At 42.9% G+C, this 25,966-nt stretch overlaps 1 protein-coding gene across 1 annotated transcript in view; it reads left to right on the top strand.

Annotated features, from left to right (window-relative positions):
* The first annotated feature begins 7,036 nt into the window (after nucleotides 1-7,036).
* Nucleotides 7,037-25,966, top strand: part of PTGFRN (prostaglandin F2 receptor inhibitor) — a 40,096-nt gene continuing 21,166 nt past the window's right edge. Inside the window, exons 1-5 of the mRNA XM_010567645.1 lie at nucleotides 7,037-7,151; nucleotides 10,254-10,619; nucleotides 11,476-11,895; nucleotides 15,386-15,769; nucleotides 20,758-21,183. Of these exons, the coding sequence (XP_010565947.1) occupies nucleotides 7,037-7,151; nucleotides 10,254-10,619; nucleotides 11,476-11,895; nucleotides 15,386-15,769; nucleotides 20,758-21,183 (1,711 nt within the window). The remainder of the gene's footprint in view (nucleotides 7,152-10,253; nucleotides 10,620-11,475; nucleotides 11,896-15,385; nucleotides 15,770-20,757; nucleotides 21,184-25,966) is intronic.

The raw sequence follows: 25,966 nt of genomic DNA, 5'->3' as shown, positions 1-25,966 counted from the left end.
GTGGTTTTTTTTGTTTTGCTTTTGTTTTTAATGTAATTGTCAATGAATAAGTAAAAGACTTTATATTGGATTCAGCAATTCTTATATTTGAAAGTATTTTGAGTGGTTTTTTGATGTTACCTAACATTAAGGATAACTTGGAAAACAAATGATTACTTCACACCAATAAAAATCAATACCTTCTGGTCTGGGAGGAAAAGGGGATGATAATAATGGAAATTATTTTAGGGAGAGGGGAAGAGGGAGCATTCCAGGATTTCCTTTTTTAAATGTATAATTCGGGAAATTACAGATTTGTGAAACACATGGATATTGCGATATGTACATCTTTTTAAAAGTCTTTTGACAAAAATACTTTTTCCTAGTTTTCCAGCTTCCTCACCTCTGCTAGGTGCTAAGTGCTGTTTAAAATCATGCTGGTTGAAAAATGTATTAGCTGTTACAGTTTAACATGATCTTGTCTGTGATTTCGATTTTTTGTCTTGTCTTGGATTTTCATGCTCAGTGTATGCAGATTTAGAAATGATCTATTCTAGTCTGATTGTCTTTTCCAGTTAAATCTAAAGAAAGTTCAGTTTAATCCTAGCGGTGTGCTGCATTCCACATAGAGCAAAGAAAATGGTTGGTCTCTGCCCAGAGTAAATTGTAGTATAGAGTGAATGGATCTGGACTGCTCTGCTCAGTTCCAACTGCTTTGGGAAAGATTTAAGGTAACAGATAAGTGCAAGTTAATGATGTTGCAGAACAGCACTGGTGTTAATTCTGTATATTCCAGTGTGAGGACTTTTTTTACATATTGGTAAATGTATGCACTCCTCTTTGAGTTGGAATTAGTATTACAGTTTTTAACTTGTGTCCTTCCTCCCCACTAAAGAAAATGTGAAGGTACTTAGATACAACATTTCTGCAAATATTTGCAGCCCTACTTCCAACTGTGCTAGCTCTTCAGCTTTGAGTTGTGGGCTTTACTGCTTTGTCAACTGTTTTCCTTAAAATGTAACATATTGAACCTCTTCTCTGGCAACACAAATTGCTTCTGAGGCAGAACAACAGAAAATCACCTGTCTTGTGTGGCAATCTCAATACCACTTCCAGAGTCTGTGGACTTTTTGGGTCAGATGTCACCAGGTAACCTAAATGGGCTGCTGTGGCAGAGTAGGGTGAAAATGGAGTTCTGCAAGAGTATTTGGAGGAAAGTAAATGAAGGTTGTTGGCAGGGACAGGAATTTCAGGTGAAACCCAGGAAGAAGCAGCATTTTGACTCTTACATTTTGTTGGTTTTTTTTCTCTCCTTCCCCTTTTACTCCCAGCTGCATTTTAGAGACTTATCAAAAGTTGTTCTTTAGATAGAGCCTTTTATCTTCAACTGTCTGTTAGTGGTAGGGAAAGGAAATAGAGATCATATGTGATGGAGTTGTTTGACATCCAGAGGAATCTAAAACACGATCTTCAGTATTATTTCTGCCTGTTAGATGTTTGTTCTGTTTGGACCAGTGATGCCACAGTTCTCTGCCTGCCAAGGGCCACTCTTTGACAAACTAGCCTTCTGCTTTGCACAGCTGAGAAGTTTATACGGCTTCTCCTTTCCCCTCTACCTGCTCTATGGCTTGCTCTACCTTCTAGTAGCATACCTCTCCCTGTGACTGGGAAGCAGTGGTGCACAGTGGGATCTGTGTTGTCAGCAGCTGGCAATAGTGTTTTAACCTCTAATTAGTACTGCATATGCAACCTGGTTTCTGCCTTACAAGCTTCCACTGCAGTTTACTGGTCTCTTCTCCTTGTATTGTAGCAAGAATAATGCACAGAAGCACTTAGGGCAAATTCCTGCGGCTCATTTTGGCAGAGAATTGAAATGGGTTGTGTGCTTGGGTGAAAGAGATGCCAGTCAGCTGGTCTTCAAAAGAGTGGAGCTGAACAGGGGAACAGTGCTTTATTTCTGATAGCCCAAGAGATGGCAAGAGAGGCAATTCTGCCTGTTGCACTTGCCTTAGCAGAGGGACATGACAGATGAAGGAGGCTTTCCTTCTGGCAAGACAGTTCAGTGAAGTTTTTCCAAAATAGATCTTTTTGGGCAGTGATCAATCTGCTGACTGTCTGCAGTGATACAGTGTATTTTATATGGTGAAGTATTGTTCTCTTACTGTCCCCGTCTTTTTAGATAACAAGGCCTTCTGACTGCTGTTCCAGATCTGAACTTGCCAATTACTATGTATTTATCCAAAGTAACATCATCCAGACACTTGTGTTGGGCAGAACAGATCGGGTCTGACTCACTGGGTGTTCGTTTGCCCCATTGTGCTGGTGTGTTTTATTTATTTAGACTGAGTGGTGGTTTTTTTTTTGTTGTTGTTGGTGGGGTTTTTGGGGGGGGGTTGTTGGCTTCTTAAAATGTTTTTTAAAAGGGGTGGGGGAGAAGCATGGAAAGTCTATTTAGTTCTTCTGCTGAGTTCAGGTGGTCGTCTCCCTAGGCTCTAACCATAAACAGCAGTGGGAGAGAAGTTTTTTCAAAGAGCTTCTCTCCATTGTTGACAGAGAGCACTTAGGTAACTAGCCATATAAGGCAGCAAACATCTAACAGCTATGCAGAAGGACTCCTGGAAATCGAAAGATTCACCATAGCATAATTTAACTGCTTGACTAATCAGGAGGCCTTCTATGGTGGAGTGACTGCGTTGGTGGATAAGGAAAGAGCAACTGGTGTCATCTACCTTGACTTCTATAAGGCCTTTGACACAGTACCACACAACATCCTTGTCACTGAATTGGAGAGATAGGGGTTTGATGGATGGACTCTTTGATGGATAAGGAATTGATTGGATGGCTGCATCCAGAGTTGCAGTCAACGGCTCAGTGTCCAAATGGACATCAGTAACAAGTGGTGTCCCTCAGGGGTCTGTATTAAGACTGGTACCGTTCAATCTTTATTGATGACAGCCAGTGGGACTGAGTGCACCCTCAGCAAGTTTGTGGGCAACACCAAGCTGAGTGGTGCAGCTGATTCACTAGAGGGAAGGGATGCCATCCAGAGGGACCCTGACAGGCTTGAGGAGTGGGCCTATGCGAACCTCATGAGGTTCCACAAAGCCAAGTGCAAGGTCCTGCACCTGGGTCGGGGCAATCCTCAATATCAGTACAGGCTGGGGGATGAATGGATTGAGAGCAGCCCTGCAGAGAAGGACTGGGGATACTGGTGGATGCAAAATTGGACATGAGCTGGCAATGTGTGCTTGCAGCCCAGAAAGCCAACCGTGTGCTGGCTGCATGAAAAACAGCCTGGCCGGCAGGTGGAGGGAGGCGATTCTTTCCTTCTGTTCTCGTGAGACCCCACCTGGAGTACTGCATTCAGCTCTGGGGCCATCAGCACAAGAAAGACATGGACCTGCTTGAGTAGGTCCAGAGAAGGGCCATGAAAACAGTAACAGGGCTGGAACACCTCTCCTGTGAGGAAAGGCTGAGAGAGTTGGGGTTGTTCAGCCTAAAGAAGAGAAGACTTCAGGGAGACCTTATTGTGGCCTTCCCAATACTTAGAGGGGGCTTATAAGAAAGACAGACTTTTTACCAGGGCCTGTAGTGACAAGGGGCAATGGTTTTAAACTGAAAGAGGGAAGGTTTAGATTGGACATAAGGAAGAAATTCTTTACTGTGAGGGTGGCGAGACACTGGAAGAGGTTGCCCAGAGAAGTTGTGGATGCCCCCTCCCTGGAAGTGTTCAAGGTCAGATTGGCTGGAGCTTTGAGCAACCTGATCCTAGTGGAAGATGTCCCTGCTCATGGCAGGGGATTGGAACTAGATGATCTTTAAAGGTCCCTTCCAACCCACACCATTCTGTGGTTCTATGATGACTAAGAACTGTGTCCTAATGAAAGCCTTGTGGTTTGCTTAAGTGCATTTGAAATCCCTTTTCTTGGGGGTGGTGGGTGAGGGGGTGAATGGGGAAGACAGCAGGTCCATTACTGTGCTGCAATGTATGTTGTTTTAATCCTTTCATGTGAATCTTAATCCACATGATATAGATATAGAGTCCAACTGGGAAGGTACTTGCTTTTTCACCCAGTGCTGGAGATGTGGCTTTTCTGAGATATCTCAGATGGCATGGAGATTAGAGCAATCCAGCAGCCTTGCAGTTTGATAGCATTTCTGAGGCTTCGCTTAAGATGCAGTATGCGTTTCTTCATCCTGATAGAGATAATGGGTTTTAAGCAATTACACCCAGGCTAATTCCTTTTGATAAGAGCTCTACATTATCTAAAAAAAGAATCCTAGCCGCCTGGGAAAGAACAATGTAAATGTCTCTCTCACGGACTCTTTCATTTGCTCTTCTCTGATATCTTCAGATGATACGCTGCAGATCTTTCAAGCCATAAAAATCTATCAGTCCTTTTTTAGGAAGGGAGTATTGCAGTCAGGGACGTGTAACAGTCCTGTTGGCTTGCAAGGTGTGGAGGGAGCTCCGCGTGCTTCATGATTCCAGGCTCTTATAGTGATTACAGCTTTGACATAAGGAATCAAATTTGGTGTCTTTTAAAGGAGCCCCTTGTTCCTTCCCTGTGCAGGCTGTCTGGTTGTAAGGTGCAGGTTGCTTCTGCTGATTAGGGTGATCTAAATTTTGTAATTTCGAAAGGGTAGCAAGAGCCTGCCGCTTTAGCATAGATCACAACCCCTACTGTGTGTTTGTCTGCACTGGAAAGAAGAGTATGATGTTGTTGTGTTAAGTAGAAATGGTAAGAGATCTCACTTCTTTAGATTTTTTTTTTCTTTTCTTTTTGAGACCGGTAAAGAAATTTCAATAGATAGCTGCATTTCTGGTACTTAAAAGAAATTCCTTTTATTCTGCTTTATGTCTCTGACTTTTCTTCTCATACATATACAGTGTAGGATAGAAAATTTAATTGATTGCATTTAAAAAGGGGGGGAAATCCCAAAGCAACATGCTGTTTGTATAAATGTGCCACTTCTAGGAAAATCATGTTATATATATAAAAAAATATTGCATTAACAATATTGAAAGGTTTTCAAACATTGTAGGCATGTTTGTTATAACTTGTTCTCTCTCTCCCAGATGACATTCTTGATGTGTAGCTGCCTGATGATAATTGGAGCTGGGAGGAGAAGCAAGGGGAAAAGGGGAAGATTGGAGATAAGGATTATATTCTCCCATGCTGATATGCTTTGTTTCTCCTTCCTCAGAGAAGAGCCTGTGAATGTGTGGCATGCTGTCTGTCCCTTTACCTGCCTGCTCACTAGGGAAAGTGGCTGCATGCCTCCCAGCGGGAGCCTGATCAGCTCTCTTTCAAAACAGAGGAAGAGGGTTTGTGTGGGCTTGTCTCCCTGGTGGGACAAAAAAATTGCAAAAATAATTTTTTTTTCAATTTTTAAAAATGGCTTCATGCATCACAAACACTGGTTAAGCAGAGCAGTACAGAAGTGGGAAACTTGGGATTTAGCTAGAAATAGGAGGCAGAACGCACAGCTTTGATGGTGTGGAAACCATTTCTTATTCTCTAGTGTGGCACAAGAAGGGTTGTCCCTGCTCAACCCCTTTATTTACACAGTGCTGCAGCAAAGTGGTGCCTAGATTGAAAATAAATGGAGGAGTTCAGGGAGAGAAAATCATTACCACCATTTGCAAAGTTGGCTGCAGTATTTTTTTCCTGTCATAAACTGTTGTGAATTTGAAAGGGCTGCTGTATTTCCTTCCCAGACGTGGTAATGTTTAGTTGGCAAATGAAACAACCTTTTGTTCGGAAAACTCTTTTGAGATGAAAGGCATCAGCAAAGTTGTAGCTGTGTCTCCTGTGACTGCCTTGGTGGAAGAGCTGGACTGTGTGTTCTAAGTCTTTCTGATGCAGATGCTCGAGTGCTTAGTCTGAGCCAATTTACTCATTCTTCAGCTCTTACTTTTTTGGCTTTAATTGGCTTCCTACTGCATGTCACATTGCATTTTCCTTTGGCTGGCGGACAGAGAGAGTAGACCTCCTCTGGGCTGCTAAGAGAACATGTTTTCTTATTAGATAGAGCTGTCTAGTGCAGGCTGGAGGAAGCACCTTGTGTAAGCTGAAGCAGAAGTGTGTTCTTTGCAATGATAATACCTTCTCAGCCTTGTGGGTGACTCCACAGATTACTTCTCATCTTGTTCTTTAATAAATGATACATAGATGCAAAACCTGTGTGAAGATGATGCTCCTAGAAGACTTTCCTCATCTGCTTTTCTTGTTCTCCTCTTCAAAAGGATTTCCTTTAATGACAGCAATGAGATGGTGCATCTAGGTGATGGGGCAAATTAAAGTACTTCATGGACCATTGTTAGGGAACAAACACTAGCTCAAAACTGCCTAGGCTATGTCTAGGCTATCTTGCCTGTGTATTATTAATATGGCAGGCCCCACTTTATTATTCTACCTTGAGCCACACTTTGCCTGTGTCCCTTGGGAGAATCCTCTAATCAAGTGCTTGACAAGCAGCCATATGAAGGCTCTGTGGTTGCCCTACTTTTTGGGTGTTTCTGGCCCAGCCATGCAGAAGCACCAGTAGTCCTGTCACCTGTTTAATGAACCCAAGGAACAAGTCCTATTCCTTGTGTTTGTGTGCTGGCCTCCTTACAGGGGCTCCATTACCTTTTGTTTTGGAAAATAGTTCCTTGCAGTTTCATCTGGTGGTCTGGTAACTCTGTAAAAATAAAGTTTTGTATTTAGGCAATTAATCTTGTACTTGGGCAGGCTTGATATCCAGCATTGCAGTTTATGATACAGAGCCAGTTATTGAGTTCCTACTAAATATACATCTTTGGTGGTCTTGGTGATACTGAAAAATACTGAATTGTCAAAGTTCTGTTGTTTTCTGTCACTGGTGTATACACTATTCTGTCCTGATCCATCTGTTGCTACAGTTAAATGGGATTCAAGTGAATTCATTAAGAACATGTCACCTTATATTAACAGTGAAAAATATCAGGTGTCACGAAAAATAAATGTTTCCAAAAAATTTACAGAGTATGAAGCTCTCATGTCATGAAAACTGAACTTTGATTGCTCTGGGAATGGAAGGGGTGTATGTGAGCAACACTGGGCACTGCAAGAATAAAATATTTGTAAAAGCTCCTCCTTTACCTGCCAGAGTAAAACTGAGTTTACTTCTTGCCAAGATCAGCGTCTGTAGCTCTGTGCCTTCTGCTACAACTACATGAAATGTTAATCCCTGATGCACAGCAAAGAACATAACACCTTGTTTAGTAGCTTAGGGATACTCTTGCTGTTGACTGCTGCAGGACAAAAGGCAGAGCCCTGAATTCACAGCTTGCTAGATACTGAGCCTCCTGGGTCACCTAGAAATGCAGTTCACTGTTGGAGTGTCTGCCCTGTGCATGCTCCTCCTTACCTGTGGGCAGGGCACAGCAGATACTCTGCAGTAAGTTCTCATTCTCTTATCTTGTGATGCTGTCTCTGTGTGCTCCTGCCTTATGAGAATCCTAATTTATCTTAGCAGTAACAAATGTTGTTGTTTGTAAGTTATAAAATTATAACTGTTACAGGCTGTCCCTATTCTCTCCTGCAGCCTGTTCCACTGCCCTCCTTCCAAGTTTGTGTTTAACTGGAATTGCTTGTGGGACTGTGCTGTGAGGAGGGGGATAGTCATTGCTTTACAGCAATAGGGTAGGGACTCCGAAGAGATCTGTTGAGGTGTCACTGTGCCCCTATCTTTCCCTTTGGCCTGCCTTCTCTTACAAAGGTGCTAATCACCTCCTACCTTGATTTAGTGTCAAAGGGTCTTTAGTGACCTTGGAAGAAGAGAAACTGAGCTGTCGGTGCTAATCTCAAACACAAATGTGCAGCCTTTGCCACATTAGTCATGCCTTTGTCACCTCTAGATTGGATTAGTACAGTGCACAGTATGTGGGTCCACAGCTGAAGACACATGCAGAACAGTGTTGTCTGCTTGTTTTAGTGTCACAGGAGAGTATTTTCTAGAGAGATGTCAGCTTTTGAGGAGTGCCCTCAGTCAGGATCCTGAGCTGACTTCTCAGAGTGGTCTGCTGGAAGCTGGTTTGGCTGTCAGGCAGTGCTTTAAAGCTTACCTGCTGCTGTTATCGCTTTCTGTAAGAGGATAAGTTGAAGGATTGAATGGGGCTGCAACTTAAGACCTAGTGAGGAAATATATTGAGCCCTGTAGCCTTCTTTATTTCTTCTTGGTTATTTTTCTGTATCAATGATATTACTATATGGTGCTTGTGTTTAGAGAGGTGCCCTTAAAGACATCTGGTTGTGGAACAATACATTGGCAGTGGAGGTTTTTCTCTCCGATTCACATGTGAGTGGTGCACAGAAGTCCAGCTTCCTTATTAGGACTAGTCAATCACTTGATCAGGTACATAATAACCATTTTCTGGGAGGGATATAAGGGGTAAGAGATTAACCCCAGTCTGCATTACAAATAAGTTTAATGAAGTACTAATGTTGCATACAGAATGTCATGGCAATGAGGAAACTGGACTATTATGACTGAGCCTGTACACGTGAACAGCCTGCAAAGCAAAGAGCACGCTAGGAGTGATGAACTGGGGAGGTAAAGACAGTGTTAGTCCTTGGTTCAACTGTTTGCTGAACTGTAACTGGGGATAAAAATGTGCTTTTTCTCTTGTAGTTATGCTCAGTGTGTACAGCTGCTTGTGTAGTTTTTAAATGCCCACAGAAATCTTGATTCTTTAACACATCCCTCTCCACACTGCTCTGGAGGGGACAAGCTGCACTTTATAAAAGGTTCCCCAGTGGGTGGTTTCTCTCCATGAGACTTAACTTCTTTCCTCACACCTGGATACCTATTGGCATGATGGTTCTGAGCCAGTGAGTGGGATCTTAATCTACAGCAAGAAGACATGCGGAGTGGAAGGCTCAGCAAGTATATGGGTGTTCATGTCACTAGCTGGTGGCTTTCCCAATGTAGCTGGTGAATTAGAGCAGTTGTGGGTTGCTGGACTTTGTGTGTTGGGGGGTTGTTTGTTTAAATTTGGCTTTGTCTCTGGTATCTCAGATCAACCTTTTGGTTCAGCTGCTTTTGATGTTGTTATGGCTATCTACTTGGTTTTAGCAAGATCTGTCATTAAGTGTTCTGGCTTCTCCTGTTCTACCTGGTTGCTAAAATATTTTGCTATGGATATGGAGCTGGTGGGATGCAGTAGGCAGTTCGTGTTTGGAGACGGAGTTTAGGTAGTACCCCTCTCTTTCTGAAAAGATTTCTGTGGTTGGAACTATGAATCAAAGCAGTTTGCTCTTCTGGGAAGTAAGAACCTGCCAAAATCCACGTGCAGCTGCTGGGGTTATTCTTTCGGCTACAGAGCCAAATCAACCAGAAAAGTCTTCTACTGCATCTTTGCCAGGTCCTCTGGCAAAGAGGTCACACTTTCGCCTGGAGCATAACATACTGCTTTGCCAGCCTTCTGCAGAGAAGTGCTGTTTTTGTTCTATCCTTCTAGCGAGACAGTCCTAGAAAACACGGTCTGAACACTGTGTGTTCCTCTGCTGTGGAGGGAGCCTTCTCTGCTCATGCTCCCGTGTTCTGGGACTTCCACCAAAGAGGATATGTGTGCTAGAAACAGGTATCTTTGCAGAATCTGTTCAAGCAAGCTGTGTCTGTTGAAATCAGTTCTTCCTTTTAAATCAATTAGGAAGGCAAGGAAGCTCACCTGTGTTAGAGAAGCCATGACCCTTTAGGGCAGAAGTGACTATGCTCATTTTTGGAGAATGTCAACTAACCATTCTTATGGCCCTCAAGCTAGGGGAGAGTTAGCTTCCTACTTCGAACCCTCTACTGATGTCAGCAGCAGACTTATAACAATGCCTGGTTAGATTATGCCCTCACTGTAGTAATGAAAACCACTTATTAATGTGGTTTAAGTGTCCTACATAGCACTTGGCTTGTAGCAGAGAAACTGCTACCCATTGGATCTATGGCTAGTTCTGTCCCTTTTTTTTTTTCCTACTTACAATTCTCTCTCTCTCAGTGTTTTGTTACCTAATGTGTTACTAAATAAGCAATGAAACAAAGATTGCCCACACTAAAAATGGTGTGTTTAGGGGCTCCTGCTCCAGTGCGATTAAATGTTAATGGGAAATATTGCTCTTACTAGTTCTAGCTTTCTGCAGAGTAGGGTGCCCAACCTTTCTCTCTTTTTTTTTTCTTTTTTTTTTTTTTTTTTGTTGAAGTCTATCCTGGTAATTCCTTTAACTGTGTGTTCTCTCTGTCTGTATTCTCCTGCCTAGCTTTCTGCAGAGGACGTGTTGTGAGGGTGCCCAAAGGTCCTCTTATTCGAGTCATGGGCACGGAGGTGGTGATTCCTTGCAACGTTAGTGACTACGATGGACCTAGTGAACAGAATTTTGACTGGGAGTTCTCCCGGGAGACTGACTTCGTGCGGATAGTGAGTACCTGGGATTCTACATTCACCTCTGAGGAGTACCAAAAACGTGTGGGCAACGGGGATATCAAACTGAGACGGAGTAGCAACGATGCTGTGGAACTTGTGATTAGAAACATCCAGCCAACTGACCAAGGGAGGTACAAATGCTCCACGCCCAGCACTGATGCCACCGTTCAGGGAAATTATGATGCAGAGGTCCAAGTGAAAGGTATTTCTGAAGAGTGAGGTGTGCTCTAAATTTGTTCTTGGTATTGATTATAGATGTACCCTTAAGAATGCTGATTTTCTGTTGCTTATAAGCATTGTGATTGTTTTTTTTCTTTTTCTTCTCCCTGTTCCTGTTTAATTCTCCTAAAGCAAAACTGAAAATTGGGAAGTATGATAGCAAAGACAAGTGAGGTGAAGAAGCGAAGAGAAGCTGTTTACTATAAACACCACTTTCCTTTTTTCTGTGTAGTAAATATGTAGCTAAAAATGGGAAAAATAAGCAGTGGGTTTTCTGAAGATGTCTGCACATATTTAATGTCCCTAAGACTCTGGGTAGAGAGACTAACTTCAGCTAAAAAACACAGCCTGTCTTCTCTCTCTTATTTATAGTGTCATTTAGGGTTCTTTCTATATGAAGGAGGTAATCTTCCCTTTCTCCTTTAGCATGTTGATACTGCAGTCATGCCCTAGCTTTGCTCTCTCATTTAGGGTTCTTCAGTAATAATGGGAGACTATTTTTTTAAAGTGTCTTACGTTTTAATCCCATGAAAATCAAGATGATTCTGGATGTGAATAGTCAGAATGGTGATGTTTGGATGAGAAACTGAAGCGAGGGGAAGGATAAATGAATTTGAATGCTTGTCTTGGCTTGTTTAAAGTGGAGCACTTCCTTTAATGGATTTTCAGCTGAATTTCCTTGTTCCTGGGATATATCCATGTGTGGAAGAAGGCATGATTGGCCATGTGTTGCTCTGTGGTAGTAACACTGCCTCATATCTGAACAGATCAGTGTGGGTGTTCTCTTCTTGCTTCTGTTTTATGATGCTTGTGTCTTTTGGTCTTTTTTTTTTAAATAGTGATTTCTGATGGTTTATCAGTGAGTGGTTCAAAAGCACGTTCCTCAGTGTCTCTCAGGCTGTCTGAGGGTGACTCCTTCAAGTTGCGCTGCTCAGCGATTACCACCTCACCAGAGCACACTCACCTGCATGTGACTTGGCAGATCAAAGGTGGATCGACTTGGCGGGACATCCTATCTTTGACTCATGAAGGCAAATTCCATCCGGGTCCCGGCTATGAAGAGCGCTATCGTAATGGAGATATCCGCTTGGACACAGGAGCGAATGACACGTATCGGTTATCTGTATCCCAGGCCTCGTCGGTGGATGGGGGTGCCTACAGGTGTCTTGTGAGCGAGTGGGTGAGAGGGGCAGATAGTTCATGGCAGAAGATTCAGGAGAAGAGCGTGGAGATAGCAAGTGTGGCAATCCAGCGGACTGGTGAGTGTAACCGATGGGCTGGGGTCACAACTCGTAGCTACAGCAGTGCTGTGTCCAGTCTGTGATACTTTGAGAGCAGAAACTGGGTAAGGTGAACTAAACGAGGATACATTCTAGGAGAACCTAGACTGCTGTTTGGATAGCTGGCCTGTTTACATCTGAGTTGATAGAAAATGCTTGGTGTAATTTTTCTAACTTTTATTTTGGGGAGAAGGGGGATGGATAATGGCGTGGAAATATCAACTAGAACCTCTTAGATGCCTAGACCTAGATTTTTATCTCATTCTTAGTTCACTTCAGATTGTTTCTGGTTTTTATATTTCTTAAATAAACACTGTATTTAACCCCTGAGCACCCCAAACCTTCCCTCTGCTCTCTCATTAACATAGGGTTGTTCCATAGCACTAAACAGCTGCACTTCCCCTGTAAAAGCGGCTTGTGATTCAGTGACAGATGTAAAGCTTTTCTGTATTTGGTTTATTAAAACAGCATAGAAAGATCAAGAGAAAGGAGGAAGGCAGTGATAATTTAATAGGACAAATTATCCAGTGATTTTTATCACTTGACACTGGATCACTGGTCTGATTGCTCCACCGTGTTGGCAGGGGTCTAGGACAGTAATGGTTCTGTTAAACACATTATTGCATGCTTGACTAAGGAGACAAAAATACATATAGTGCTGTGCTGAGGATATCCAGATGTCCCTGTCCATATAGATTTCAGGAGTAGATGCACTGAGCACTTAATTGCATTAGCATTACCACTGCTAGTTGGAGGAGGGAATGCAGGGGGTGATGCATCCTGTCACTCAATAGGTGGAAAAACAGGCAATGATGGTCCCTTGGAAATGTGAGATTATGACAATATTTTAGAAGTATTCAGACAGTGAGAGTATCTTTTCATTTTTGTAATCCTTTAATCACTATAGGGAGAAACCAGAACTGCTAGGTTTTTTGGCTAGCTCATTTGGATGTAGTTTTAGTATCCTGGTGGTACTTAGCATGTGAAATTTGACAGGATCAATCTGCCCCCTCTTTTTCAGGGTGCCTGTTACACAGTAAAGCTTGCCGGTGCTCTCTGCTGAGGCAGGGCTTGCTTAATTAAGGGCTGTAATTTTCTATTTTGTCGCACTTTCGGAGAGTTTGGTTTAAGTAGGTGGGGTTTAATCAGTGGCTTAAAACAGGGTGAAGATGGCCAGGACCAGTAGTAGTGCAGTTTTTTAATGTGGTTTGGGTGTGTGGTTTTGTTTGTGGGTTTTTTTGTTTGGTTGGTTTTTTGTTTAGGGTTTTTTGCCTTCATTTTTAGCTCAGTCATTGGCAGCACTGGCACTTTGTCAGGGGCATGAAGGCTTTTTTTAAAAGTTATGCTAAATGGGATAGGTTATTTTCCAGCAAAATGTTGTGGAAATTTTTACCCACACATTCTGTAGTAGGACTTTGAAGAGCACCTTGTGCTGACATTTGAAACCTCTGCACTTGCATGCTAAAGTGAACTTGAGCTGTAAATGGTGTGCCTGCTTGCTGCACTTCCCTCATTTCTCACCTGCTCTGAACTGTGGGGTTGAATCTGTAGAAATAAAATTAAAAAAAAAAACCCAACCCAACCAAAAAACACAAGAAAAGATGAATTAACATATCTAATGCAAAAAGTTATGCACAGGTTACTTGCGTAACTGTGTGGGGTTTTTTCTGTTGTTGCTCTTCTAGCTACTTGCCCATCACTTTCATCTCCTAATATCATGACATCTTTGGGCCCAACTTTGCTCTTCTATGTCTTTTTTTAACAGTGCCTTGCACAACAGGGATATAACCCTAAGTGAGGCCTGCAGACATGTCTGTAACCAAAAAGGAGCATTGAGGCTATACATATGGGTAAACTCTCTTACGAGTCCCTCTGTATGCATATACTGCCAGATTTTGAAAGCCTGTCACTATTTCATGAAGACAGAAGTGTTCCTTGGAGAAATGCTGCTCTTAACCTTGCAGATGAGTCTTATTTTGTATTCTGCTATTAGTCTGTGAAATTAACTAGCCTTTTGTACTGATTCCAAGCTCCTAATAAGACAGTGAGGGAAGTCCCAATGAGATACTCATCAGACAGTGGACTTTGCTTTACCGCTTGGCTGGGGCTTGCTACCCGCTGTTCAGTTTGACTGCTCTGTGCTATGAGGTGGTGAGTGGTGAGATGAATATTGCTTGGGTTTATTGGCAATAGTTGTGGCTGCTCAGTTTGGCTCTGGCCCTTTTATGTTGTCTCTCATTCCTGATGGTAATCCTACAAAGCTTTTACACATGGGTACCTATTATATAGTAGAACATGGTTTTACATAGAAATCACTGATCTGTACCAGAGATATAGCTGCCTGTTTAAGGCAGAAATATGTATTCTTGCTCATGGTCTTTGTTGTAGATCTGCTGAGAAGAGCCGCTGTTGTAGCAGCCCTGTCTACTGGCCTCAGTTGAGGCTTCAAGAGCAGCTGCAATACCCACTGTGGGAATGGTGCTGCACTGAGATACAAACCTAATCCTTAGGCAGTGTAGAATGAGGGAGTGAGCAAGCGAAGACATGTGGTGGCCAGGTAACTTGGTGAATGACTTGCACTGAGGCTTACAAACAACACACAGAGCACCCCTGGTTCACCTCTCACCAGTAACTAAGGCAAGCTTTTCTACTCCTGGTCTTGACACTTTCAGCCCATGGCTTTCTTTTAACAAAGCTGTGGCCAGGCTGGTAACCTACAGAATGCAGAAGGTCCTGTTTGAATGCTGGCTATGACCATATGTGCTATGGATCTTAAAAATACTTACTGGTCAGTGGAAGAGTTTGTTAAATGTGTTTTAAGTGGCTATGGCATTGCTTTAAAGTCCCCAGTGTGTGTTGGTCAGAACAGTAAGTGGAGGAGTCAGCAGTATAAGGAGTTATTGCTGCCTTCTCTTTGCTTCTGTTTCATGTTTCTTCAACACACCTGAGGTCAGTCAGGACTCTAACACGTGGCCGTAGCTGCTTCTCATCTAAATCTGCTCTGTTAGAGGAGTTCAAAACCATTTCAGCAGAAACCAAGTAGAGTTCTAATGTAGTTCTCCCCGATTTCAGTGGACACTTACTCTTCTGAGAGGTAGTCCCAAAACAGTGACCTTCCTGTGAGGATGGAAAATCCTGTACACATTTTCCTGCTGTGTGAAGGTGACATGTGGTCTGTGATTGGGACAAAGCCTTCATGGACCAATTGCTGTTGAGTTATAAAACCCCTGTTCTCCCTCCCTTCCTCCCCCCTCTCTCATCATGCATCCCTTGCTTGACTGATAATGTGAACTACCCTTTTGATAGATCATACAGTTCAATATCCAACAGGTATTTGAAGGTAGGGCTACTGAGCTACTTCAGAAGTTTCTGCAATAGAATGTGAAGTCCTGGATAACTTACAGTGGAGTCTTTAAAAAAAAAAAAATTAATTTTTTTTTGTTTGAATTTTTTTCTCTTCATTTCTAAGCTCTAGGTGTGGTCATCTCAACAAGCAATGTGTCTGTGACCGAAAGAGACTCCCTGGATCTTACATGCAACATCACAACAGACAGGAGTGGTATTTTCCAAGCTGAGGTGCTGTGGTATTTTTCTGCGTCACCTGATGATACCTTGTCAGATGCTCAGGTTTTGCTGAGCGTGGACCGTGATTCTGTTGTCAGTGATTCAACTCTCATCAGCCTGAGCCATGTAGATAGGAACTCGTATCGCCTGTTGGTGCGTGAGGTGGATGTGGAAGACTCTGGCTACTACTTCTGCCAAGCAGCTGTCTGGGTACCACTGCACAACGGGAGCTGGCATAAGGTGGTGGAGAGGACATCTGCACCAGTCAGTGTGGTGGTGACAGTGTTAGGTGAGTGATTCTGCTTTCAGACTTCATGGGTAATGTACCACTCATTCCTTGGTCCCATCAGAAAAGGGAGAGGACCTTGCAGAATCTCTTCTGTGCAAGTTTCTCTCTCGTTTGCATCTATCATCTGTATGTAGGGTATCTCTCTCGCATATAAAAATACTGATCTATGCTATAGAGTTTTGGGTTTGTATATTATAGGGTCCTACCCATACACTCCACTCTCTGATGTCATTGAACAGTCTGTAACTGGGAAATAGAACTTAAAAGCCTGCCTTTTTTTCTAGGTGCTGAAGCTGCCCCTGTTGTCATGTTGTCCCCTTTCACCTCCCTCGTTCCATTAGCAGGGCTCTGATCCAGCAACAGGCATTCTTTCTGAGCTCTGAACACAGTGATATCAGATGCTTCCCCTGATTTTTGAATCATATACCATAAAAATTATTTATAATGGAAACTTCATAATGAACTTTCATAGCTTTCAAAGTTGTTGGGTTTTTGTTTTGTTGTTTTAATCACTAGAGAGAGACCACATCCTACTAAAGGATTTAGAATGGAAGATGACTTTATACTGCTTTATTCTCCTCCCTCAACACACAAGTCCATTTTATGAGACCATGTCACATAGCTGTTGAGTAGTGTGACTGAGAGACACTTGGCTTGTGGCTAACTTAATGCTAGCAGTGTTGATTAGCATACTGGTCACTAAAAGATTTTCCTGCAGTATTTAACATCCTACTCAATGTGGTGCATTTTTCATCATTCAGTCCTAGATATGAGTGGATTTTTAGCCTTTTGGACAAGCAAAGGATTATTTGTGCACTTGAAGTTACGGCTTCCATATGTTACTTCAGCATTTCTGCAGCAAGTTCTTTTAATTCACCAGTGAGGGGGGGGGATCTACTTAAACAGAAACTTGATGATCCCTTTATTCTCTCCTTCCTTTATCCCCTAGTTGTTCTTGGTGGTTTTCCCTTCTTACAGCTCTAATACTGTCAATGTCCACATTTTTTTGCAAGGGGCTAGTTAGAAGCAGCTGTGTTTAACAGTTGTTCATTTAAGACTTGTTGACTGAATGAGGAGCAGAAGGCATAGGTAAGAGATTCAACAGGCTTATCTGATCTACCTGGCCTACAAGAGCAGGCTGACAGTATCTTTCCCTACACCCCTTTCCCAAGACAAATCTGTTTTGGAGATCCACTGTCTCATATGCATGCTGCAGATTGTAAAGCTTTTGCTTTGCATTATCCCAGCTGAAGTCTTAAGCTCTGGAGATCTCTCTTTATGCAAATATCCTTAGAAGTGAAGTTAACTGGGAGAAATACTAAAAATGAAACTCCAGCAGAACTTCTAAAAAGCCTGTTTTAGGGATAGGTCTGGATATGTCAGCCTACCCATCCTGTCTCCTAGTTTAATCTTGGGGAGCGAATAGCTTCATTTTAGAAGCAATGAAACTTGGTATTGTGTTGCAGGATGCTGTAGGTAAGGTATCTGCACCTGCTAAAATTCACAAAGTAGTAGTTATGCTGGAAGCATGAATGAACCTAGATGTGAGCTGGGGGAGAACTGGCAAAGCTGTAGTACTTGGTGTTTGTTAGCAGCTGTTGTGGTTTAACCCCAGCTAGCAACTAAGCACCATGCAGCTGCTCACTCACTTCCCCCCACCTAGCGGGATGGGGGAGAGAATTGGGGGGGGGAGTAAAACTTGTGGGTTGAGATAAGAACAGTTCAATAGGACAGAAAGGAAGAAAATAATAACAACAACAATAATAAAATTAAAATAATAGGATTGGAATATACAAAACAAGTGATGCACAATGCAATTGCTCACCACTTGCTGACCGATGCCTGGTTAGTTCCTGAGCAGCGATCCGTCCCCCTGCCCTGCCAACTCCCCCCAGTTTATATACTGGGCATGATGTCACATGGTCTGGAATACCCCTTTGGCCAGTTTGGGTCAGCTGTCCTGGCTGCGTCCCTCCCAACTTCTTGTGCCCCTCCAGCCTTCTTGCTGGCTGGGCATGAGAAGCTGAAAAATCCTTTACTTTAGTCTAAACACTGCTTAGCAACAACTGAAAACATCAGTGTGTTATCAACATTCTTCTCATCCTAAATCCAGAACATGACACTATACCAGCTACTAGGAAGAAAATTAACTCTATCCCAGCTGAAACTGGGATACCAGCTTTGGCTGGATGTGAGTATCCAGGCCTAAAACCTCTCAATGTATTCAGAGCCTGTTGTTATCAGAAACTGGTGGTACTGTGCAGTTACAAAGGCAGAGCTCCTCCAACATAAAAGTACTGAATGAGGGCCAGCATATAGAGAGCCTACTCTGAAGCCTGGTTTTCAGAAATAAATAGCTGTGTCACAAGGTTGAATCCCAGCAACAATGACTTTAAATTTTGCATTTTAGCATTGTACAGAGCAATTGAGCCATGGCCGTTTCCAAGTATACTTGTAATGTGTGCTAGAAGTGTGCAAGTGATGAATGTCTTAATTTCCTGTCCTCATTCAGCCATTCAAATTGCACATTCAACTTGCGAGTATTCCCTCCTTCCTCCACTTGTGTGCATGTGCATGCACACACACATATTCATGCATGTACAGGTGCACTGCATGCTCATGTACTCTCTTGTACTGCTCATACCTGTAGGACTATTTCTTATTCTTTCCATTCCAGTTTGGCATTATTTGGGAACAGGAGAGAATAAAATCTGCTCTTCAGCAGATGCTTGGTTGTTAGGGCAAGGGAAAGTAGAATAAATTTTCAGCATTTGAGGTTTTCAACTGCATCCAGAATTCACCAACTCCTCCTCCTTAATGGAAGTTAAGAGCTGCTGGAGTATTAAGTCATTGAACTGTCAGTGAGGCTGTTCTTTGACAGCTGACAGAGTGGAGGAATGAGGTTTATCCAGCCAGCCTTTTATTCTTTCTAAATCCTCTGTTTGAATGTCTGTCAGGGTGAAGCGCCTATCTGGAGTGGTGCTGTCAAAGCCAAAACTCTCTTCTTAGAGGTCCTTCCCCTGCCCACAAATAAATCAAACCTGAAGTGATTTTCTAAGAACTCGAATTTCTTGCAGCTTTTTACTTCTTGTGTTCCTGTCTAGAGAAGAACTTCTGCTTTCATAGTCTTTGTTGCTGTGAAAATATTACTTGGTCTTGAATGCCTTCTTTTTGGGGGGAGGGAAGGGGAGGTGAGGGGGAATGATAAGAAAATTGCAGAGCGTGAGCAATATATCATGAGGCCCTGGAGAAGACTAGTCTTTTGTGAATGAGACAGGAAGAGTAGTGTAGCTGTAGGATCTATGGGGACTTATACCAAAAGTGGGTTTTGGCCACCATTAATAATGTATGCCTCAGTTGCAGCAGAGGAATTATGTGCATTTTCTTTTCATTTTGCCTTATCCTGAAAATGCGCAGAAATCGGCACTTGTGTTTGCTGGTAGTAGGTACTATGGACTTACATAAACAGTACTTTTATGCTTGTGTGTTACCTAACCCTACAGAAACTCACCATCAGTATCACTAGATACTCGAGTGTCTAGTGTGTATTAATGCCTTTGTTCTTGCTAGATGCAAGAATGCTGCATACATAACACTTAATGGCGAGAGATCTTTTCTGCAAGCTGACATAGCAGCAGCCAGTTTGCTTGATAACAATTGTTTTTATCCTTTGCATCTGAGGTCTAAAAGTGCATGTGCACACACAGTTTGCGCAGCAGTTCTATTAAGATGCTTTATTATCTTGGCTCATTGATGAGCTAAGCCTAAGTTTTAGCCTTGGATTGCCTTCTCTGTCCCAATTATAGCTTCAGTTAATTGTTTCTAGGAGGGCAAAATGCCAAATAAAACATAAAGCAAGAAATAAATAGAGAGCAGTGAATACACTTGCAATGTAAAAGCCATGTGATGAGTATTGGCCGAACAGTTGGAAAGCTAGTCTTTTTTCTGAATTATAGTAGACAGCAAGACAGTAAAATATTCTAACACTAGTAAATAAATATGTATTTCCTTTGTGGTGTGAGGTTCTTGCTGTAATCTTTCTTTACTATCTCTGTAGTCTGAGAGAAAACAGTCATGCGGCTGCCTTATCACTGTTAGGCTTTGGACAGCCAGCTATTTCAGATTTAAATACAACAGCCCCATTCTTAACCCATGAATTTCAGGCACTCCTTTTCAAGCTTGAGGTATTCCAGCCTCATAGCTGTACAGCACATACTTCTTTATTCAGACTGTGAAGATCTTCTGATCTATGCATCTTTGACTCTTAACCTACTTAGTATTTATTATGCTGCCCGCTGAAATTTACTGTGCACTGCTATTAGTGCTGCCTGTGGCCAGTGCCAATGGTGGTACCTGTGCCCCCTGGTTTTGGTGAGTGGGTGGGTGAGGTGTTTGTTTTTTGGGTTGTTTTTTAACATTCTTAATCTGTATTGTAGAGACATGATGGGATGGTTAAGTGTGGAAAAGAAGGCATTTCAGGGGGGGAAATGGCCTCTTAACCTGGAGAGAAATTGGAGAAATGGCATGTCTCTGGTCAGTCCAAAGCTAGAGAATAATGAGTCTCCTGTTGCCGCAGGCTGCACTGGACACTTGAACAGGTGCAAAAGGTGACTGGCTGGGCTAAAACTGAACCCACAGGGTGGGTTCTTGGGGCCAAGCCCAAAGAAGGGAATGATTTTGCTCGACAAGATCTCTTGGTGCTGATTTTTGTGAAATGGTCTGACTAGACATATGAAACCAAAGATCTTGTTTGGAAATGTAGGCTTAGGGGTACTTGTGTCAGACTGGTGCGAGTCTGAGAGCTGAAGTCCAAGTTCTCAGTCCCCAGCTCTTGTAAGAAAAATGCATATTCTGGCACTTGACTTCTAGCTCAGGTGCTTTCACAGACTGGATGTTAGAAGTTAGCAGTATGTCTTGATAAGCTCTGATACTTTCTCCCTTGTGCTTGTAGCTTCTAACCTCTTTCTTCTGGGTTTCCTCTTCTGCAGAGCCAGACTATGAGGTGTTCCTGAATGCCTCTAAAACACCTAAGTTTTCAGATGACCCCACAGAGCTCAACTGCAGGATCACAAATGCACAGGACACCGAAGCAAACATCCGCTTCACAGTTTCCTGGTACTACAGGCAGCGCCTGCGCAGCGATGATGTGGTGACAGAGGAACTCCTGGCCACGATGGATGCAGACTGGACTCTGCTGCTTGGGGACAGGAGCAGAGAGCGGACTCAGAATGGGGAAATAATCTTCTCTAAAAAGACTGCTGACATTTTCAGTTTACGAATCCAGTGGACTTCAGAAAGTGACAGAGGTGATTATTTCTGTGTCATCTCTGCGTGGAGTAGGCACCGCAACAACAGCTGGGTAAAGAGCAAAGATGTGACTTCTGCATCTGTCAGCATTTTCTGGGCTACACAAGGTAGGAACCTTGCACCTGTTTGCTGAAAGACGTGGATAGCTGAGATAGTTTTCTCTTGAGTAGGCCCATCAGCCAGAAAGCCTGCTATTGGGCTTTGGAAATGGGGTTCTGTGTTATGAAGAGGAAAAAACACTACTACCTTGTGTAAAGGCCTCTTATTTGTCAATGGAAGTAACTACTTAACACCACTCACCAGTTTATGCAACAGTTCAGAGTGAAAGTGCAAAGCAGAGATATGTCAATCAAATTGCGTTGAGACTTCCAGGAGCTGGGCTGTCATTGTGGCAGGGGTGACATCCAGCAGTGATGCTGGGGTCATTGCCCCCTTTCATGACTCCGAGTATTTTGGTCTCTCTAGGATGCATGTTGCTGCTAGCAACAGGGTTGTCTTGAGATGAAAAGAGGAGTGTCACTTACTTTAAGTCTTCTCTGTCTGCCAGTTTGAGAGGCCTTTTTTTTTTCTCCTACAAGCCCATGTTTAGAAGGCACTTCTGAGGAAGTTCATGGGCATAGTAGTACCAGAGTATCCAAAAAGAAGTGGGTGGCAGAGCAAATTCATTCAGTGATTTGCTTGGGTCTGGACCTTTTTTAGGCAGAAGTGTACTAGCTCAGGTCAGTATTTAAACTGACTCTGGGAGCATTTCTTCAAAGCTCAATAGAGTTACCTGAATTGCTTAACACTGGTTTAAAATGGGTGTATGTATCCTGGATGTCCTGTAGAGTGATACTGTTTTGGCTTAGGTGTGAGGTCATGCAAGAGGGTCTGTTGGATAGGGACAGAAGGAATAGAATAACCTAGGATGTCATGTCTTTGGCAAAACTCTGTGCTTAGCTAAGCTGCATTTACCCTCATAGATTTGTTTAACAGTCTAGCTCAGGCAGCCACAGACAGAGAACTGTATTTCAGAGACAAGTACTTTGAAATCAGTTTAAAGTTGTTTGGGGGTAATCCCTAAACAGTGATTGGAGAGCTTCTGCTGTGATTCTGCTTCAGTGGAGAGAAAAACAGTGGGCTGCTTGCTCAGTACTCCCTTCATCCCCAGCACAAGCGTGGTCCACGAAAAGGTCATTTTTTTTCACTGAAGCGGACTTCTCCAGCAGCAATGAGATCTCTCGTTAATGCTGAATGCTGGTAACAATTAGTTCAGTTGTTATGCCACAACACGGACTGTGTGTGTGTATGTGCATGCATGCGTAATGGATCATTGCCTTCAGAGCAGCTAGAGAGACCAGCTGGAGTTGAAAAGTCTCAGCCTGTGTTGACATTTCTGAGGGAAAACAAACTGTGACAGGTGTGAACATTCCCTTATTTCTGGATTTATTCCAAAAACTCTGCTAATTTTGCGATACAAATGTAAATATTATAGTCCCCATGCTGGAAAGTATATTTTGTTGGCAAAACTTGCAGTTGGGAGATTTATGATGTGAAAGTGAGCTCTCCTACAAACACCTCCTCCTGAAAAAGCATGTTATATGTATATATGGCGTGCAATATATAGGTTTGATTTCCCCTTCTTCCCTTCCACCCTCATGCCCCCCCGCGCACTCTTGCAGCAGCCTAGCCCCAGATGCCTTTCTCTGTGTGCCCTGTCCTCTGCCATATCCTGTTCATGCGAGCTCCAGAGTCGGCTGTGAGCCCAGTGCTGGAGCCAGCAGCTATGAAGGAGTTAATCTGCCGCTGCCTCTGCTCTCTGACTGTTGTTTTGACAAGTATCTCTGGTGATTTGAGTCCCTAACTGCTCCCAGCGCTTATAAAAGCGAGCAGCCAGGCTCCCACGTGTTCGCCTAAGGAGAGAACAGAAATTTGCCTCTTCCTTGGATAGCTTGTGCCTACATGAGGCTTTATTTCCAACTATTTCATTACTTACATCATCGGTGTTAACTTCAGAGCAGTGCTTGGGGAGGAGGACTTTGGAGAAATCCCACTTTGGAAAAGGTTGTCCTGAGTTTTTGAGAAAGGAGAAGTGGCTTTTTGTTGTGTCTGGGGGTCAGTCAGCACAGAGGGGTGTTCAGGATAAGAAAGCCTTTGGTTGAAATGTAAACATCGTGTGAAGATGTCAAAGTCCTTTTTGTGTGTGTGTTGTATAATAAGTTGTATGTTTGTCCATTTTAACTTGAGGTTTTTATCATCTTTTCCTATTTTGTTCTGTTGGGACCAATAATGCTTACGTCTTTCTGCATGCTCAGCTTTGCAAATACAGCCAATTGCTATCATAGATCACTGTTGTTTTTGACATGGTGTGCCCGATTTGTTTCTTCCCCTCTTTTTTCTACCCTCTCTCCTGCCAAGGTGACAAAGAAAGCATCTTGTATCTCACCTCAAAAAAGAAAAGCATAAATTATATTGTTATTTTTTTTCTTATTTAGAGTACAAATGCCAATCAGTAAAAAGGGGTAAAGGAAGGGAGAAAACCTTTTTTGACTGGCTCTGCGGATGATTTTCAACCCAGAAAAATGTTTGATAGTTTGAAAGATAATTTTATTTATTAATTTGAGTGTGAGTACTGCCTATATTTGGAGCACAGTTGCTGTTTGCAGTGGAATGCAGCATTGGTGTTTTGTTTCTTAAACCAGTGTTGTCAACTTTGGATCTGCATGGAAGTGTTTGAAAAAGAGAACATTATCTTTTAATTGAAATTCCAAATCCCAAGGGTACTAGTATTTGAGGTTCTGTTAATACTTCTGTCTTTAATTTGCAGAATAATTGTATTTAACATAATGTTACTTGTCCTAAATGCTTGCTGAGGCCCTCCCATTACATTTAATTGGGAACAAGGGCATCTTAATCTTTGAGGAAGTCCTGTGAATAGAGAACAGGTGATATTTCTGCCGCCCACTTTTCTTTGCCATTGCTGGTATATAATAGACACTGCATAGTATAGACACGCAGTTCCTCTTGAGCAAGGAAATTCCCATACCCATGGCACTGAGGTGTATGTGCCAGTTTGGGTGTAGGAATAAGAAAGTGCATTAAGTTAGGTGTACAAGCCCCAGTCGGGGGTGGCTGGGCTCCTCGTGCCTGGCCAGCGAGGACGGCCTAGTTGTGTGTGCGCAGCGGTGGGGAGAGCCGTTGCGTTGTATGTACACGTATCAGGCTGTGGTGCAGGCCTTAGTGCGCCTGCTGTATTTTCAGAGCTCTTGGTATCAGACCTGCTGGGCCTACAGTTGTACCTCAGGGTGTTGTATAGCCTCCTTCTCCTATGAAGGCAAAGCTGTCATTACCTTAATGTCTGTTGCATTCCCTGTACTTGCAATCTAGCTGGTGCGCTGGGGGATGAAGGAGCCTTTATGAATATTGAGATGGCGTTACTGGAGGCTGCTGACAAGGCGTTAGGCTCTGAGGTTACTGTTAGCTGTGGCCATTGTGCTGCTTTTCCAACCGGAGTCAGTGGAGTGCAGGGAAGGTGTTTGCTGTTTCCTGAAGTCTTCTTGCCTGTGTAGGTGTTAGGCTTCTCTAGAAATTCGACTGGCTTAGATGAGGTGAAAACGCTTTTTGGTCACTACCCACAAAGTACTCTTGAAGCTGAGCACGTACTTTGTGGTAGAGAGCAACAGAAGAATTATGGTGTGGCTTAACCACTTGGACTGGCCAGTGATGGAAGGCAGAAGCATGCACTGCCAGGCTCCAAAGTACAGTTTATTACTCAAATTTTATCTGAATCATTTGGCTAGGATTTCTTTTGCTGCTAGCCCTCTGTCCTGGAGTAGCGCCCAAAATGCTTATAAGCTTTGAGTATGGTTTACTTAGGATCTCTTCCCCTACCCCTTTCCAACATAAACTCTGCATATTGCAGCCTCCTGTATATGACTGACCAGGGTGTGTTTTATCATGCTTTTCATTCATGGAGCTTTACAAGAAGGAGATGAGACTCTGCATGGGATTGCAGGCATGTGTGCGGAGGGGCAAGCGTATGGAGTAGCGGTCAGGACATAGACATTGCTTCCTTGGCAATTCTCAGAAGATTAGGAATGAGAAGAGCTACAGAGCTGTAGCTCTTGAAAGAGAATATTCTTTGACCTCTCGGGCCCATCTTATGCTGTAAGATCTGATGAGTAGTTTCTGTTGACACGAGAAACATGAAGACACTTTCCTTGCAGGTTATTGTTATTTCTAACCTAAGTGCCAAATCTTTGGTCTCTCTTCTTTCTCATAACATGCGCTGTTACACGCAGAGACAACTACATGCTTTTCTAGGTGGGGGTGATGGAGTGCTAATTACATTTCATCTGCTGCTACTGAAGGAGAAAAATTTTGGCACCGAACTGTACTGTTAAGAATGGTGATCCAGACTTTTCTAGTTGATAGAGTATGGGGTGCTTTTTTGTTTGTTTTGCTTTACTACATATGCAGGTCTCTAATATTATTGCAGATTCAGAAATGTTCCTTTGATCTTTTTTGACTTTTCTTGCAACAAGAAACATACAGCACCTGTATATGCTGGTTTTTGTGTCCCCTTCTCTATTCTGGTCTGCATTTCTTATGGTCTCGCATAAGAGGAGGTGCCTCTGCCTTCTGTATTCATCCAACCTAAGGAGCTTTGGGTTTTTAAAAGGTAGAAAAATCCTTTGAAAGGACTTTCCTAAGAATGTATCTCCTGTTCTCTGTTCAGCATCGTAATTTGTAACCCTTTTGAATTCTACCACTGTTCTCCAGCTGCATCTCTGAGCCTCAGATGTTCTCTTCCACAAACTCTACGGATGGCATTTCTGCTGTTGTCCCATGCTACCACCACTTTTGTCCTTTTTCTTTAGCAAAAATAATTGGTAAAAGCAGCATTTTCTA

The sequence above is a fragment of the Haliaeetus leucocephalus genome, unplaced genomic scaffold, assembly GCF_000737465.1.
Source record: "Haliaeetus leucocephalus isolate CR32 unplaced genomic scaffold, Haliaeetus_leucocephalus-4.0 Scaffold228, whole genome shotgun sequence".
NCBI lineage: Eukaryota > Metazoa > Chordata > Aves > Accipitriformes > Accipitridae > Haliaeetus > Haliaeetus leucocephalus.
Note: the sequence above shows the minus strand (reverse complement) of the source record. Positions and strands in the feature narration are given on the sequence as shown.